The 18,757-nt window shown below is 41.0% G+C and overlaps 1 protein-coding gene across 1 annotated transcript; it reads right to left on the reverse strand.

Moving 5' to 3' along the window:
• Window positions 1–931: 931 nt before the first annotated feature.
• On the reverse strand, window positions 932–15,583 carry pcsk7 (proprotein convertase subtilisin/kexin type 7). Its single transcript, XM_083913713.1, is given in 17 exon segments — window positions 932–2,072; window positions 3,048–3,165; window positions 3,424–3,529; window positions 3,677–3,766; window positions 3,769–3,770; window positions 3,913–4,069; window positions 6,873–6,975; window positions 7,100–7,204; window positions 7,835–8,002; window positions 10,989–11,089; window positions 11,190–11,328; window positions 11,507–11,561; window positions 11,705–11,795; window positions 11,919–12,084; window positions 12,473–12,607; window positions 14,703–14,939; window positions 15,321–15,583. Coding segments are annotated over 17 exon segments (2,289 nt in total). The 5' UTR covers window positions 15,555–15,583; the 3' UTR covers window positions 932–1,790.
• Window positions 15,584–18,757: the final 3,174 nt, after the last annotated feature.

Raw genomic sequence — 18,757 nt, forward strand, 5'->3', positions numbered from 1 at the left:
GAAATACACCAACAACAGAGAGACGCTGTGGATAATAATACAAACACCTGAGACTTTCTTCCCAAATATGGCGACTTCCCAAAACCTCCATCCCAGAGAGAAAACTAGCGACTGTTTCTGGTGTTATTGGAGACTTTTGTGGTGTTTTAGAGACTCTGATGTACGAATCACTCTGTAGTTAGTGTCCTCAATGAGCGGAGGGTGCTGCTGTAAGCCTCTTCCTCATACCAAAGCTCTCACAGGCGGGCACTGTCTCGCTAGATTTTGCGACTTTTCAAATCTTTAATTTAATTAATAATTTATTTATAAAAAGCTACCAGCGGTTTATTCAGACCATCAGGGAAAAGGGGGTTAATATACGGTCGGCCTAATTTATTCTCATGCATGTCGCTCAGAGTACAGTTCAGTATAGCCCATTGGCTCCCTCTCTCACCACGCAGCAGCACTCTTATGTGACACCGCGGGACCCGGTTCCAAAAGATGCCGTTTTCAGGCTCTGATAACGCTGACCGCGTGTGGATGGTCGGCCAAAACAATACGGAAGTTGTGCAGTTACAGGAAAACACATCTTTGTGTGGATGGGCCCTCAGTCGGTTAATCTGTGTTATCGTTACTTCGGTGTCTTGAAGGGTTTGTCCAGATTTACCAAAGTCACACAAGTAAGCGTACTATGTATTATATTTTCTCACCAACACCAACTTCTCACAGCTACTTTGTGCTAATTCCTGCTAACAGGCTAAGCTGAAATGGTGTTAGCATAGTCACTAGATAAGCTAGCATGCTGATTTGGATGGATTTGTTGCTACACCACATACAGAAGTTTCCATTTTCACATCATAATTATGTCATAACATAGTAATATACTGTCAAATATTACTAATTCTCAAAGTGTACACTTTTGTGTGTAACTTTGTTTCAAACAATCTTCTGTCAAGTCTTTTATTATCATTCAGATCACCTGTGACTTGCACAGCAAAACAGTGTCCAACTGCACTGCTTTCCATTAAAAAAAATTAGAACTCTTTAATACATTCTTGCAAAATACTTTGTAGAAATCATTACACACACTTGATATATATCTGTACAGCAGGCACACAGTGTGTATATAGATATACATATATATATATATTACACTTTATAAAAAAAAAATACATATACAAATCCCACACTTGAAAACCCCACTTCAAGTTTTTATCAGTAGTTGGTTGATAACCCGCAGATAATAATAATCCCAGACTTAAAAATCTAATGCATCAAATAAAACCTCAGAAAATAAATCTCTGAAACAATTTACAAATACACCAGTATTCTTTTCATTTCACTCACGCGCACACACACGCACACACCCCTCTAGTGCACATCACATTTGTATCTTTCTCTTGGTTTAATAACCCCCCACCCCCACAGACAAGACACACTTTCTCGCTCGCAAACATACAATCATGGTCCCTCTCCAGCTCATGCCTGAAACCTTCTCTAACCTGAACCTAAGTCTGATGGGAAATGTACCCCACTTTCCTATGAGGACATTTTGTTATAGGTACAGGTGTACAAGAACACACACACACTCCCTCACGTACTGTCACAGCACAAACACAGATTTTCATAAAAGGCAGCGTGTTGGGGGGGGAATGCAGACAAGGCCAAAGAGCCCACTCTTTGGTCAAGTCCATCCAGTCTACACAGTCATAAGGTTGAGGCTCGGTGGGTTGGGGAGGAGAGGGTGAAATCCTGAGAGGTCCCATGATCATCGAGAGTTAAAGGTTGTTGACCCATCATCTGGCTCAGTGTTATGTTGCCAGCCTCTCTCCATTCAAAAGTGGCACTTTGGCCTTGGAGTCCAAGACTGCATGCAACTCCACCCCCGAGTCCCCCGCCTCTTCATCCCCATCCTCCTCCTCATCTACCACCGCCTCCTCCACTCCTCTCCCTCGGTGCCCTCTCCTGGCCCAGTGACCTCCCCGTCTCCTGCGCAGGCAGAGAAGGCCCCTGAAGTCCATGTTGGCCAGTGTGACCTCCAGTGTGTAGTAGAGGGACCAGAAAAGAGCAAAGCAGCCCAGCAACAGCAGGAACTGAAGGGGAGGACAAAGGAGAGATAGATAGAGGAGGTAAGTCACAACGCCAAAGCCCCTGGGTTCAACAAATCGCTGATGGATGCACGTGTGGATGAGGTGGAAGACAAAAAGTGCGTTGGGAAAAGGAAGTGAAAGTAAAATTGATGACCAAGTCAAAGCACTCAGTTATCTCAGTGTAAGTATTTCTTCCTGGTTGAGCTGAAGGGATAAGCTTAGCTGGGATCTATCACTGGATGTCTAAGAGACTAATTAGCATATTTGCCAGGCACATTAATACTTCACTTTTAACACAGTAATCAATGCTACATTTCACATCCACTTTTTAAACCACTAATAGTAATTGGCAGGAGGATTTCCTGCTCACCAGAGTCCCTTCTTCCTTTACAGATCCAATAATTATGTTTAGTTTAAGGCTTTAAATGAGAGGTTTAGGTTATTCTGGATATACATTAATATCTAAAGGTTAAGGCATGCCTATCCTTGTGAAACAGGCATAATTTCAATGCAGCCCGAGATGAAATGTTGCCTGTGCGGCTAAACTCAGGACAGGAATTTGCGCTTAACAAAAAAAAAAAATGTAAAAAAAATAAAAATAAATACTGTATATTTTACAAACTGCTCAGAAATGTGTCTGTTCTTGTGAAAGCATCTGTTGAAAAAAGTAATAGTGTTATTAAATTGAGCTAACGTATGCTTATACCTCCATAATGCATTTAGCAACATTTAAAGGAATGAAATACTGGGAGAAAATGGGTTGGGATTGCCTCCACATGGATCCCTCAGACTGTTTCCCTATACGTATGTGATATACCAACATTTTTTTCAAACTCACATGCACTAACATACATTTTTGAATCGCCTGGAAACAGAACTATCCCTTTAATGTTAATTTTCTAAAACAGTCTAGTTTGCGATGTACAATATATAAGAGAAGGCAGAAAGGTTAAAGAGATAGAGAGGACAGAGTGACACCTTGAGGCTGTTGGAGGTGAAGGGGCTGATGATCTCTGGAGGGATGTCCAGCCCTGGAGGGCATGGCAGAGAGAAGCTGCTGTCCAGATACCTGCCGCTCATAGCTTCCTCCACCAGCCTGTCGATCAATGCACAGCCAGTCAACACGCAGAACATCTTTCTATCTTTCATGTCAGTCAAAACACTCAGCCAAAATAAGGTGACAAGTATATGAACTGATTCCAAATCAGAAAGTTAATTGTTGTAGATGCTGTTGTATGTGAAATAGTAACTGCAATAAATAATTCAAATGGGAAATGAAAAACAGAACATGATTCTAGGAAAAACAGGCCTAATACATGTTCTAAACACGGTCCAGGTTGCAGCGACGTCTTACCTCTGTCTTTCCTGGACCTCGCTGTAGGTCATAGAGGAGCCATACAGGGTCAATTGCCACTTCTTCAACACTCCTGCAGCGGCACACTGCTCAAGTGACGGCTCCTCTACGGGAGCAGAGAGAAGGGTCAGTTAGGGCGATCAAAGTCACAAAGAAACAACCCGGACAATGACTACCATACAAGAGACGCTGGAAAAAAACAAACTTTGCATCTCATTGCTGATGCCTCAGTGTTTGAGTTAATGTGTCTTACTGTGGTCAGAAATCTTGAGGGTGTACTGTCCTTTAGCTCTCTCTCCCCAGCAGCGCACAGTGGAGAAGGTCCACTCCTGGTAGCCTGCAGGTCCCTATGTGCAAAACCGAGCGACTACTCAATTAGACCGCAGTCGAAAATAATATTTTCATATCATACATCTGAGATACAACTGAGCAAGAACATTTTCTTTAAATTTTAATGTCTTTAAATGACACTACTTTTTGGGTTTGTACCTGTCGATGACACGGCGTGCACCGATGACTGATGTCATACCGCTGGGGCAGACCAATACAATCTCCACGTTGCCACGGCAGGGGTGGGTTAACGTCACAGTAACAGCCACATGCTCCAGTGTCTGCATTCCAGATTGTTTCAGGTCGGCAGCAGAAACTGAGGGAGAGGAGAGAGCGGTTTAATGTGTGTTTTCATCTTACCTGGATTGATAAGTGTATTTTATGTGCCTGAGTTTGGGAACATTTGACACTTTATCATAACAATTGAAGGGTTACAGTTGGTTTCTGCAGGGTTCAACAAGTTCAATTTAAAGCCTCGTAAAGAATCAAATTTAAAACTTGTCTAACCATCATACTGCCATTCCCACCTTCTCTCCCTACTTTCCATTATTCATCTGCTCTAACAAAAGGCAATAAAAAAATAAAGGAAAAGTATGATGGAAAACCAGTCGGGACGTGGCACTTCTCTAAAGATTATTTATAATTAGAGTCATGCAACATGGGCCGGGATAAAAAAAACAAAAAACATAAAATGGGTGAAAGAATGAATAATGTTTAATTAATTTAAGTTCAATTAAGTTTTTGCTGAGGTTGACACTTGAGAGATGAGGAGCTTCCTACAGCAGGGGTCAGCAGTGACAGTGCTCTTATGGTCTGAATTTAATGCTTTTCTCATGTATTCAGTCTAATGCTGTAATAAGATAAATCTGTATTCAACACGGAAAGACAATTGTTGTTAGATCATACACATACACCAATTTTAGCTGGTTAGTGTTCTGTATTACTGTATCTTTAATAATACATTTTAAATACAATTTTCATTTCAAAACATTGTATTTTTTTTACATAAAAAAGTTCTAGCTTAGAAATACATCAAGGGAAGCCTGGGATAGTTGCATACTTGGAGAAATGGCAATAATAAAAAAAAAAATCTCTGAATTTAATCCCCCAATAGACTTTCTTTCCTTAAAATGTCAGTACTGACCCCCTCCCGCCCTCCTACTGAAAGTGTCTGGTAATTTCCCGGTATTTCCTGGACTCTGACTACTAATGAGGCATGGGGCTCTCGGACCATGTAGGGCTGCACACATCCTCAGGGCAGGGAGGGACGCAAAGGGACAAGGGAGTGAGGAGGGTAAACAGAGGTGTGGAATGAAAGACGGAGAGTCGGGGGACAGATGTAAGAGAAAGAGTGACGGGAGAGATGGTCAGGAGATAGAGACACGTGGAGGAGGTGGCAAATACAGTGGATGTGAAATTAGTAAAGTGGGTGGGGAGCAGGGATTATGAAAATCTAACTTAAAGTAAAGAGGAAATAAAGGACAAGAATTGAGGTAGAGAAGTGGAAATAAAAGGATTTGGTAGAGAGAGTATTTCTAACAAATGTTGTGTAATAGAAAATACACTCTACTGTTGTGGTGTGTGGGGACTTCATGTGCATGCTGAAGCTCTGATACTGTTCTTGTGATAAAAAGTCATGTATTCAAGATTTCACACAAATCCACATTACCCAGAGTTTTTAAAGAAAGACAGTAAAATATTCCAAGCTATTGTCCAGCAGCAGAAGGACCTCTTTATGAGATTACAGGATGAAGACATATCCTGGGCAATGTGTGCGGAAAAAACGTTCTGCTCCGCCCACACCACCAGCTTAGATTCTGTTGTAAAAGTTCTGCTGCAGAGTTTTTTTCACTACTGCTTTCACTGCTACTAATGATGACTATCAGTAAGAATTTAATGAAAAGCATGGCAAGTTGGTGCCTGGGGGTCTCCAACCAAAGAACTTGATGATGTGGTCGCATGTAAATAAAAAGAGTAACTTCCAGTAATTTCAGCATTATCTGACGATGCCGGTAGAGCTGAGGTTGGCGTGGTTTGTTGTGTGTTACCCTGGTTACGCGTCTCCAACCAGCGAGAAGGCTCTCAGGAAGTGAATAGTTAATCACAGCTCAGTGCGCCTGAAAATATACATACAACTGTTTTCTGTTTTCAGCTCTGATTCAAAGTCACGTATTCAATATGATACAACATAAATGCACCATTTTGGCAGTTTTTTCCCTCACACTTTCTGTTCTGATTTTAAACTCAGAACTTAAATTACTTTTTCAAATGTGGCCCTAATCCTCTTACACACACACACGCACACGCACACGCACACACACACACACGTGCACATTATTATGCAACGGCTTTATAATGTCTTAAAACAACTTAACACACTCCCCTCTGCTTGACTAACAGTACCTTGGGGATGTGACTGGTTTCATTATTAGGACAAAGCCAGTCATTGTGCACATGTACATAAACACACAAACAAACATTTGCAGCGTCTGTGTTCACAGCCAAACGCACGGAAACTACAACAACAAACACTGCTGAGTAAAGCCGGTCAGGGGTTGGGCCAAGACTGATTAAACAGAGGAATAAATGGCAAAATCTGTATTAAACACACACACACATCTCTGGCTGTGCTCCTGACCGTGACGAGGCCATACAAAAGGGAAGATACAGATCGAGTGGGAGGAAAAGAGACGAGGGAGGAGGAAAAGTTTCTGCTACAATGAGGTCACCACAAGCATGTGTGAAAAAGTGCTTGAGGGAGAAAGAGACAGATCGCATACACAGAGAGTCAAATATGACAGAATCAGAGCAGTGGGCAGTGCAAAAAAGGAACAAGAGGTACTGAGAGGAGTTGTGTAAAATACAGAAACAGATAAAGGGGATGAAATACATAAAAAACAATCTGGAAAAATCTCACCCAGTATTTCAATGTGAATGCAGGAACTCATAAACAAGAGAACATGACCTAATAAGGAAAAGTGCAGACTGACTCAGGAGCAGAGAGCGGGAGGGAGGGAGGGAGGGAGTCAGCTACATAGTGCAGTGTGTAAACTCGACAAGCAGCTGTCCAATACAGAGCTGAGAGAGTGAGAGAGGAGCAGACGAGCACAAAGAGTTACCTTTCCAGGTGCGGAGCAGCTCGTTGGGATAAACTGGGATGGGGGCTTCCTCCTTTAATACTGAGCTCTGATAGGACACGAGAAACGGCACTGACTCCCATACCTGAGGGGGATAGAAAAGAGAAAAAATGTTAAAGTCTGGTATGTCATTTCCTCGACTAAATTATTCATTTAAAAATAATAAATGGATTAATTAATGATTAATTAGTATTAATCAAATTAAGTACCTTGGCAGCATTGACGAGTCTCCATGCATTGAGCACACCGAAGCCGTGCTGGTGGCTGTGGTTGAAACCAGCTCCGTTCATCCTCCAGTCTGCATTGCTGTCACACTGTTAGAACAAATATAGAGAGAAAACAAACAAGGTTTACTTTTTTAGTTTTAACGACAGGGATATAAATAGAGATGAGATATAATGTGTTAATTAATGAGCTTTAGAGGTACTGGTTTAATTGTAATACCTTTGCACAGAGCCAGGCTAGCTTTATTTTACAGATAATTTATTAGTATATCAGGAAGAGTAAACAGCAGATATATCAAGAATGAAGATAATTGCTAGATTCATGTCAGATTAAAGGTACCTTGTGGGGTTTTTGACCACTAGTAGCTATGGAGCAAAGTGGTTTCCTTCTTATGTTTTATTGTACGAGCTTGCAGGTGAAGCTACACACAGTTCTTTTAGATTTCCAAAAAAAGGATTTAAAATATTAAAAATATGTAAAAAATTGGCTTTGATAATGTTTTATGAGGAAGGACATGCATTCATCATGCCTTCAGACCTCAAAGACAGACAGAACGCATTTTGGTGAGGTACACTGAAAATAAACTCAACTTGTGTTTGTGTAAAAGAAGACTCTACAGGGCACCTATGAAGGATGCACAGTTCTGACAAAAGTATCCAGGCGAACTAAGACCTGCGTACTGTAACAACAGATGCAGCAAGACCTTTCATCGGGCCTACCTTGGTGGCAGTGAAGGTGATGATGTGCTGTACATCCCTCCAGCTGAGACAGGGACGGACCTGCAGCATGAGGGCCACCATTCCTGCCGCCAGGGGTGCCGCGGCGGACGTGCCGGTGTGGCCTTCTGTACAGCCGGTCCCCTCCTGCATGGACCAGTCTGACGTCACCTGCAGAGACAGACAGAAGGGCTGAGTGGATATACGACTATGGAGAGTCTTGTACAGAATAAACAAAGAGCAACGGTGGTAAAAGCACTGGCAGGAGGCCACACACACAAACTGGCAGTCACATATGCAAGTATACTTTAACAGATGAGAGAATACCTCTCAGTTTATATCCACCACAAACTATCCCTGAGCATGAAGGTTCTCCACCTAAACTAACAACTAGAAAAGAACACTTGATCAGGCGCCAGCGTCACTGAGCCATCCTGACAAAGCGACATTTACTGCCGGAGGCCAGAGTTCAACACTGTTTGTGTTATATATGGGGAGTTACAACTTTTAAAAAGGATGTAAAGAGAAAAAGGACATACTGTGTCAATTAAAATGAAGTGTAGTAAAGTCAAAATTTATATATATATAAACGGGAAATGGAAACACAGAGGAGTTTGATCCTGACAGTAGTGGTTCGCCTTTATGGAGGTAGGAAAGGAAAGATTTATAGAGAAGATTAACTTTATGAGCAAGAAAAATAAATAATATTGTTTTATAGGTTCGCCTCTCATCACTGTGTGTGTGAGATCAAGTGGACAGTAAAATCCACCCGTATGCAAGGCGCATAAATGCAAACATGTCTCATGTCTTCCATGTACACCACCCGCTGGTATACATTAGTAACTGTCCGTCTGATAGAAGGACCACAGCAGTGTGGGCTGAGGAATTCCCAGCCCTCTGTGTTTACATGCGAGAGACATGTGGGCCTTTTCCAACAGCTGTTCGAGCCACATGGGAGGTTCCAAGCTACTACAGTATGTAGTGCTGTGCATGCGAGCAGCTGTCTATGCGGTGAGAGTATGAAAGCATAATCAGGACAGAAGTTCTGTACCTCAACATACTACACATTTCTATTATTAATTTCCATGTCATATTAAATTCAATTATAAATACTGAATGTACTATGTATGTGTTAGCTTAATCAAGAATATTTTATCCTGATTCATGTTCAATGTATTACTACCAGCAATATATAACATTATTTTCCTCAACATGTTCATAGACCTGTGCATCTTAAAATCAAAACATCTGATTGCTTTACAATGGAAGAATGTTAATGCACTGACGTATAGGATGCTGGTTGAAAGAAATGGCAAAAAAGGTGTTTATGTAATGATTAACTCTGGGGTTCCCTGTGTCACTTTCAGAAAACTCTTATTATATTAGCAACACCAGTGGCCGTTAGTGCACTGCAGTTGGCTACTTGTTGCTCGCATGCTCACACACTCCATATCCACGATCGAGTACCGGCCAAAGCAGTGAGACTGAACATGATCTGAACATGATCGGCATCATGTTGGTATAATGCTGTAAAATTAATTACAATCATATTCCCAGTGATGCTAGCTTGCTGTTTGCAAATCATTCCATCAGCCAGCGCCAAAAAGCCACTGACACAGTGGATCGATATGGTGTTGCTTGCCTTGTAACGTTAGCTAATGGTAATTTGCAAACAGCGAGCTAGCCAGACCAGCTCTGGGAGTTTGGATGAATTCGCTGACATTATCCACTCAAGTCAGTGTTTTGCTACGTCAGGTGGCTAGCATTTCGCCTGCATTAGCAAGCGAGCTAAAATTAGCAGCTAAAACCACAAAATATTTCATTGTTTATTTTACTCTGTGTCTTACAAAATGTCCACTTAGGCTACATTTACTGTTACTTGTCAAAGCTTACTTATATTTATGTTAAACTATGTTATATTGACATCAATAAAACGAATGACATGAATAAAAAAAGAATGCATTCATGCAGGCAGCTGTTCTTGGTTGACTCTAAATGGCTCCTTCAGAATAATACACAAGTGGGCAGTGTGTGGTAAGCACTTGGCCTGTGAGTGATATACTGTGGTCAGTGTGGTGAAACAGTCTTCTCAAGAGAGCCCATCCCGGCTCAGCTCCTCTCCCCTAGGCGATGTCATGCCCGGGCCAGATCGTGTTGCCACGGTGACACCCCTAAACAGTAGCATCTAGTAGTCATCATCAGTCATCGTTTCAGATGAAAATAATCTCTGCTCTTCCTGATGTGGAGCAGCTGTTTCGCAAGCTTTCAAAACATGTCACAGTCACTAAATTGGCTTTTAGACGACACTGAAATGTTCAATTATTTTATACTGTAAGTCATGTTGTGGTCATGTCATCCTGCATCAACTAACAGCACCAACAACCTCTGTGATTAGTACTAATTTATACAATTACATGGACTGACGCAAGGAAATCAAATTCCTGTGACTGACAGCAAGTTATGTCAAGTGTTTTTTTCTGGTAGAGCTAACACAGAAATAACTGATAATGTAACTGGGCCTCATATGTCATGAATAAAGACAGAAAGGTAGATGAAGCACACAAAAGGGGATGTCTTATGCATAAATATTTTGGGAGGATAGTTACTCTGTACCAGAGACGTTACATAAACTTTTCTTTGTACAACTGCTAAGTTACATGGAGTAATACACAAAAAGGACACACCTCTGTTTAACTTTGTTAACATGGTTACCAGAGCTTGCATACATGTAAAATCAGTCTAATTTACAATCAGCAGATGTATTTAATCGTAGTTTATCTTTTTGGATTCAACCTAAAATTACATAGCTACTATTACTGAATAATGTGGTTGGTCGGTCTGTCTTGCTTTACCACCACAAACTGAAAGCAGCCATGAATACTGGGATTGGACCAACTCCTGAATAGAATAGAATAGAATTACTTTAATGATCCCAGACTGGGAAGCATTAAGCTTATGTCACTTAATGACATCATCTATTGTTTTTGTGTTTTCCAACCTGACTTCCTGCTTCCCTGTTTGTCCTTATGCCATCCATTCTCTGGTCTAGTCATCCTGTGTGTGTGTGTGTGTGTGTGTGTGTGTGTGTGTGTGTGTGTGTGTGTGTGTGTGGGTGTGTGTGTGTGTGTGTGTGTGTGTGTGTTCCTGTAAGACCTACAATGCTCCTCAACTTGCTCCCCCCGCTGCTGAAAGTGACAGCCAGCATCGACGCACACTCTTCAGCGTAAAAGGGCATCCTGCCTTTTTCATCGACCGCTCCTGACACACACACGCACATACAAAGGATTATTAATGGCACAATGCACATTTATCCATACCCTACACACCAAGTGAACACTCGAGAGCCTCTGTGCCTTACCGATTGTGATGGTGTAGATGGAGTTGGCATATCCGTCATAGTTGCAGTTGTCATTGTATTGACCTCCATTGCCACTGGCCACCACAAAGATGCTGCCGAAGCCTTGCCTGCCTGCAATCACACCGTGCTGCAGCGCCGCCTGTGGAGGAAAAAAAAAAAGAAAATAATCATGCTGTGATAAAAAGAAGGAAGATTGTACTTTTATGACAGTCTTACTAGTTTGTCCAACATTCCTAATCCTCTGTAACAGATATGTTAGTAGTTACTGCCCCCTGCAGGACAAAATCACTGCTCCAAACAAATGTTTTTTCTCCTACCTTGCCCAGGGGATGGGGTCCATCCACAGTGTGTCCGTCATCATCTGGACCCCAACTAGAGGAAACAAGAGTCTAAATCAGAATCCAAGCAAGACTATGATGGTATATCAAAATATGAACATCTGTGATATTTTGCTGTTTATAAAAAACACTTTCCCACTGGAAATACCTTATAGGACCAAAGAGCGCACTTGTTACCTGCAGCTGTAGATGTCGTTGACCTGGTAGTGCTTGTTGAAGGCTATGGCCTCCAGGCTGTCTGTGAGCGGGCCGTCCAGGACTCTAATACCTGAATAGAAAACAACAAGCGAGAGGTGTTTCTCCACACACAATTTACTCAAAAGGCACAGCTTCTGCCTCAGTGGTTCTCAACACTGGGACAACCAAGTTTACAATTCCAAATTGTCGGTACCTGCCACCTTGCTGCCGTAGGCCACCCCCACAGCACAGAAGCTGTTGTTGGGAACGGCTGCGATCTCTCCGGCACATCGCGTACCGTGGTGGTTGTCACTGTGGAGGTCTGGGTGAGGCATGGGGTCTGGGTCGTTGGAGTTCAGGTCGTAACTGCCCTCTGGACTCTGAGAAGGTGTAAAAATGATTGTTGGAAAATTAGTGTCATTTAGACTCTACTGGTAATGATTATAATCCAACTAGATGTAGTAGAGAACTGCTAGGTTTCTCACAACACGTTCACTGTACTCATCCCTGCACTTAAACAGGATTAGTTTATCACTATCCTCCATTTTCTGCCTGGTTGCTGTGGCCATAAACTGTTAGCTGTGTATACAGTATAAAACTCTGCCTCCTCTTTGCTGTGAGTGACGCTGTCTTTAGAGCCACTTGCAGACTGTAAATAGTGGTGAGCACAGTCTTGCTGCCAAACATCCAAACGGCTTCTTTCTTTTATTGTTGTCAAGATGGTCAGCTATGATGGCGGTAATGGAACAACTGTTAGTTTTGACTTACATAGTTGGAATGGATGTCCTGGTGGGTGTGCTCCACCCCGTCATCTACCACTACCACTGTGACTCCTTGACCAGTGATGTTGCGTTCCCACACTCCTGTTACGTTGATGTCCATACCCTTATTGAGGTGATTGTGCTGCAAGAAGAGTGAAGAAAGGATGAGCAAATGTAAAGAGGCGAGAGGAAAATACATAAGTACAGGATAGAAAATCCTGTACTTATGGTTTGTAATTAAGGTTTGTAATGAAGGTTTACAGATTTTCAAAGAAAAAATCTGTTAAGCCTGTCTGCATGGTGCTAATGTTGTTATGATGACAGGCTTTGGACCGGTTCTTCCTCTACCTGACTCCTTCTTGTTGTTGTCAGAAATAAAACATGCTGACATTGATAAAAGGAAGTGATAAGTTCATAGTCATCTGACTGTGGTTCCGATTCCACTTTTTTACCTGTTTTCAACTGGAAATGATTTGCGCCTACTATCCCCACGACAGAGTCTCTTCATTACCTGGAAATGCACTGCCTCATGTTTTTGCACCCACAGGACACACGGTGCAACCATGTGACAGATTAAGACTAGTCAAGTCTAATGCAACTATGGCCAGAATTTCAATAAAGCAGTCTGTACGGAGCTCAAGATTAGTGGTTGATGCTTACCGGTATCTGTGGTCCTCAACTGCTTTTTGAATATATGAAAGTCTCCATCTATAGGAGATCAAAACTCGACAGCCATTTAAAGGCAGCAAAACAGATCTGTGGGTTTTTTTCGGCAGCTACTAAAGTGCCACCATCACCCACAGATTTTTACCTTGATGAGATCATGCACAGCCAGATCCAGGCAGCTGCAAAATAACCACACTGCTGTCTGTGTCTGTCTTTGCATCTATAAACATGCACAACTGACCACCCGTGTTCTCCCACTTTGTTTAATGAGACTACAAATTCTAATCATGTAAACAGATATTTTAACAGAATTATTACAAGGAATTGAATCATTTATTGCACTGTTTTGGCAGCAGTGGCATTATTGTCACATGTAAATGTAACCAAATCTAATTAAATGCAGCCTCGTTAATTACTTGAGTAAAACTAAAAATGCCGGAAAACAGGTATCGGTCTATTGAGCACAAAGATAATGAGTAGTTAGCACAACTTTATATTCCCCTTACACACCCAGCCCTCTATGCATACAGGATGCTGTGTGTAAAGAAAGAAAATAGCAGGTGTGACTGCATATACTCTTATTGCCCTTGCACACATGACCTAGTACTTTGTGTCCTGATTAAGGTTTTACAACAGAGTCTTCATTGTCAAGAGAATTTAAATAAAGCCACAGGAGAGTAAAAGGGAACATGCGGCAGGAGAGATGTTGAGGCAAAGATGCAGTGAATTTGTGTCAAAAATGTAACTCTGTGTCAAATCTTTACACATAAATATGAAACACATTGGTATAATTCAGTGTGACTTACATTTCCAAAGACATAATTATCTCTGATTCCCATCGCTCATAAACATCCATAAATCATACAAAAAACATGCTTCAGAATTCGCCTGAGAATCATCGGGTGTTTCATTTTTCTTCAGTATCCAAGTAATCCAGTGACAGTTGTCTGTGCATTTCAAAACTGGCTAGCTAATGATACATAATAAAAAACAGGTCTCTATCATTGGATGTATCCCATTGGAACTTTAATGTTTTTTCTGTCGCAATATAGGTTCCCAAATGGGCCTATGTTTTACTCTTAAATGTATAATATGTAGGGTGCATAGCTTACTCCTCTCCTGCTAAATGGCCAGAGAGAGATTGAGAGCGCAGCACTTTTCAAGTGAGCTATCGAGTGAATGAAGAGAGAGAGCTTTCAGTGAGGACAAAAGCACACACACACACACGCACACACACACACACACACACACACACACACACGCACGCACGCACGCGCTCACACACGCACACGTCGCAGTCGGAAATGAGAACGCGGTCATTGCCTCAGCGGCTCTTTGCCTGTATTGTCTTAATTTGCTGGACATGTCTGGGTGTTGGCAGAGGGCAGGGTCTCTGCAGACACCACCACATACTTCTAGCTCGTCATAAGTGAGGAATGAGAGGGGCTTTGTGTATTAGTTTATACGTTGATTTTACGTTAATACTACTTATTATACCTTTAACATGTTTCCGTCTACAAGATTAGCAAAAACTAGAGTCAGCAAAAATAAAGAGTGGACTCGATACTCACCAGGTGCCACTGTTTAGGATAGTTGGGATCATTGAAGGCCATAGATCTCTTAGAACGGCTCAGCACTCTGTCCTGGGAGTACCACAGGACGTGAGGGTGGGCTGCCAGGACGTCACCAGGCCAGACGCTCTTACTCCAAATACCAGCCAAAGATCCAGGCTTGACAGAACACAGCAAGTAGTGGCCTTCTAGCTGTCCAATCTGACCCTGGTTCTTCAGCCCAGCCTGCTCTGCTACCTGGGAGGGAGAGAATTCTGATGAGTACAAATAAAACAGGGACGACACTTCTGAAAGTGGGCAACTTGTGTTTTTTCCCTGACCTAAAAAGGCAACCTTAAAACATATCAGATGAAACTTCAATGTTCCCTGCAAAGAAATGGGGTCGTTGCAGAAAATAGAATACAAATAGAGAGCATTAAACACGAAGCAAAAAACAAATATACATCATATTTAGTTTTAAAAGCTAAATGACAGTGATAAAATGGGAGAAAGAAAAGTGTAAAACTTAGATTATGTAGTAAGCTTTGAGGCAATCACAAAAGTACAGTTTCAACAAATATTTTTTGGAAAACAAAACACTCAAAAGCATCGTCTGAAAGAGTTCATGAAGCACCGTACCCTGTTGGCTATCACATCCAGGTGCACAGAGCTCGGTTCCCCATCTTCTTCTTCGAGATGTGGGCCAGAGTGGAGGCGCACGGCCCAGGACTGACTGCAGGAATGTGACGACTGGGGTGAGGATGGAGAGAAGGGGATTGATGGGGCCACGGGCGGCAGGAGCGTCAGAAGCAAGATGGAGAAGAAGGACAGAAAAAGGAGAAGCAGAAATGTGGGGAAATAGGGCATTGCCATGGCAACGGAGGGTGACACAAAGGGTCAACCAGGCACGCCCTCCTCATCTGAACAGCAACCTGGAGACAGACAGGGAAAGAGATCTTGTTAGTTAAGACGGCATTGATAATATGTGGCTGGTTGCTCATCATGTGCGTGCTGCATTCAGAGGCCATTTATTAAATTCACAGCACTGCTCTACCTGGAAACCACTTGAGTGTTGCGGCACATTCAATTAACACTTTCTCTGAGGTCGCATCAGTGTTACTGCACACAATACTGTGAAGAAGCTTTTACAGATAAATGCTATTCTATTCACACTGTTAGGCAGTTGAAATATTGATTCACTGATTAACAATCTAATATCATAGATAAAAAAAGTGAAAGTATTGATAAATATCACAAGATCCTATATTCTGAAATTCCCACTATAATCATTAATTGTATTAAGAAGAATAGTTTTTAATTTAAATGTCAGTAAAAGCTCAGTATTAAGATTGACAAATCATATTTGAGTTGGTTTTCCTGAGATGATAAATGTATGTGTACAGATTGTGTTAAATGGGCAGATGATATCAATAGTATCGACTGTAGGCCCCTGAATTGAACCTAATCGGATATCGTATAATAATAAAACATGTGATTTACACCCATGCACCATCAAAAATAAAATACACTTCAGCTAAGATATTAGTAGAGCAACCAATGAAAAACAAACTCTAGCTGGATTAACCTGTTATATGTGTTGTGTGTAATCAGTCACTCCCAAGCACTGTGCACGCTGCAAATTATAGATGTGAAATACATAATTTGTCCTGAACAAATACCAGTATACTTATAGTGGAACATTTAACCACAGCCTAAAAGATAGTGACTTTTTGAAGAAGGCATCGTGATGTTCTCGTTTTAACACAATGAATTATAAATGACCAGACACATCCAACACCCAACTTGTATAACTAAGCGAAACAACCGGACCTCTGCCAGCTGCTCTACAGCCAAATATCTGTCTCTGCCTACATTATGAAGGATTTACTTTTTAAAAATGTATAATACTAAACATATACAGTGCCCACCCAAGCCTTACACTCAGAAAAGGAGAAAAAAAACAACAGCAAACAAAACAAAAACACTGTAAAATAAAGAATAATAAATGAACACAAAGAATATAAAATAGGAATACAATAATCATATAATAAAGAATAACATAATACACAAAATAATAAATTATTTCAAATACATTCAATGTATTCAAATAATAAATACAAACAATATAAAAGGATCTACTTCTGTAATGCATCCATATCACAAACATATAAGTGTTATTCACAAATCCCCCTTAAAACACTAAATGTTAACAACAGTAGCTAAGGTTTAATGACAGACCAGTCAGCGTCCTTCACATGTGTGCTGTAATGCCAACTGCAGACAGGAAGAATGTCATTGTGTTTATCTTAAATTATCATTCTGACAAGTAAGGATTCAGTTTTGACAAGGATAAATGGTATTATGGAAATCTAAAATGTAATTACAGATAGGAGTGGGATTACGATCACACCTGTTAGCTCCCTGGCAGGCTAAGCTAAGCTCTCAATTTTGCTGATTGTTTAGTTTTTTAATCAAGCCAGTAGGTCAGCTAACAGCTAGTCGGGCAGCTAGCTGAGGTTTAGTCATATTGGACTCTCGTAGACACTCTAACGTCACAGGTATGATACAATAAATACAAACACACCGGTATAAATTAAAAGCAACAAGAATAAAGCCACAACAACTTGGGAATGGGACAGGAGTTTCCAACCGAGGCATTGTTGTTGTCATAGTGAGTTAGCTAGCGTTGGTGTCCTGACGCTAACTACTCATATCGCTTGTTGTTTAGTGAAATATTCGAATAGGTAACCATGACAGCACATTGCGATTAAACAGATGTATCTTACCGTTTCACTGAAATCGTTTTTCATCTGTCCCTTGTCACATTTAGGAGTAACATTAAGCCCGTCATCTCATTTCCGTAATACACACACACACAAGTCGAACCTCAAACGTCCTACGTCATACAGTTGTTGCGCTTACGTCGTGCGTGCCACCTGATTGGTCCAGAGCCATAGTAGGCAGTAAGCCAGTCATTTTATGCAAAACGGTTGAACAAATTGCAACAGAAGGGACCTCAACTGATGCTGTATCCTCAATATGTCCTGAGTAAGGGAAAAAAGCCCTGTAGAATCCCAATAGGACAAGGTTTTGATTAAGACCCAAATATACCCTATGCATTTGCCTATTCATTCTATTTGCATGAGAAAATAATGAATAGCTGAATGCGTAGGGTATTTTGTTTTTTTCCCCTTACTCAGGACACATTGAAGTTACAAAATCACTTAAGTTTGCTTAATATTGCAATTGTTTCAATGTTGACCCCTATTTTGGCTTAAAATGACTGGACTATAGTGGGAATACAGGCACTGCATCCTGCTTAAAAACATGAACATCAGTGGTCTGAACCAGTGGCTCTCAAACAGGTACACCATTAATGAAATTGAATATTTCCAAAGCACATCTTTACATATGATTCTATTCTATATGATGTAAATCATGAATAAGAATAATTTCAAGGCACATCAGTTTACCACAGCGCACAGTAGAAGCTGCTGCTGCTGTTACAAAAGATTTTCTATGCTTTATTGATCATAAAAAATTAAAAGAAATTATTAACAGGTAAAGGAAATCGAGATGAACGCAGGACCTAGATAAATATCCAGTATGCTTTTTGATGATATTGCAACTTGATTATTCATATTTTTTAAACACAATCCCAGTGACTCAAATCACCACAAACCAATGATAAATAATCCAGCCTTGAATCTTTCATCTTTACATGAATATGCACCGTTTATGTCATAGGTATTCTGAAAACAGTTCATTTTTAAGTGTCCTTCTACTGGGATCTTATTCTGTAAAACATATAGTGAGCAGTGCCACCATGCCCTTAATAACACAGAAGTTGTTTTATATTAATATATAATATCATTGCTTTTATCCAAACACTGAAATGGTGAAATTCAACCATAATGGATCAGTCCGTAAGTTAATTTTCAAGGTAAATGTTCTGTGCGAAGAAATAAAAAAAATCCACCACGTCATAGTTACAATAAGTACTTTATTGATTCCACAGTGCTGCCAGTGCCTGGCAGATAAATATACAGTTCTGAGTTTATCTATTTACAGCTTGC

Source organism: Echiichthys vipera (genome assembly GCF_963691815.1).
Source record: "Echiichthys vipera genome assembly, chromosome: 5".
Classification (NCBI taxonomy): domain Eukaryota; kingdom Metazoa; phylum Chordata; class Actinopteri; order Perciformes; family Trachinidae; genus Echiichthys; species Echiichthys vipera.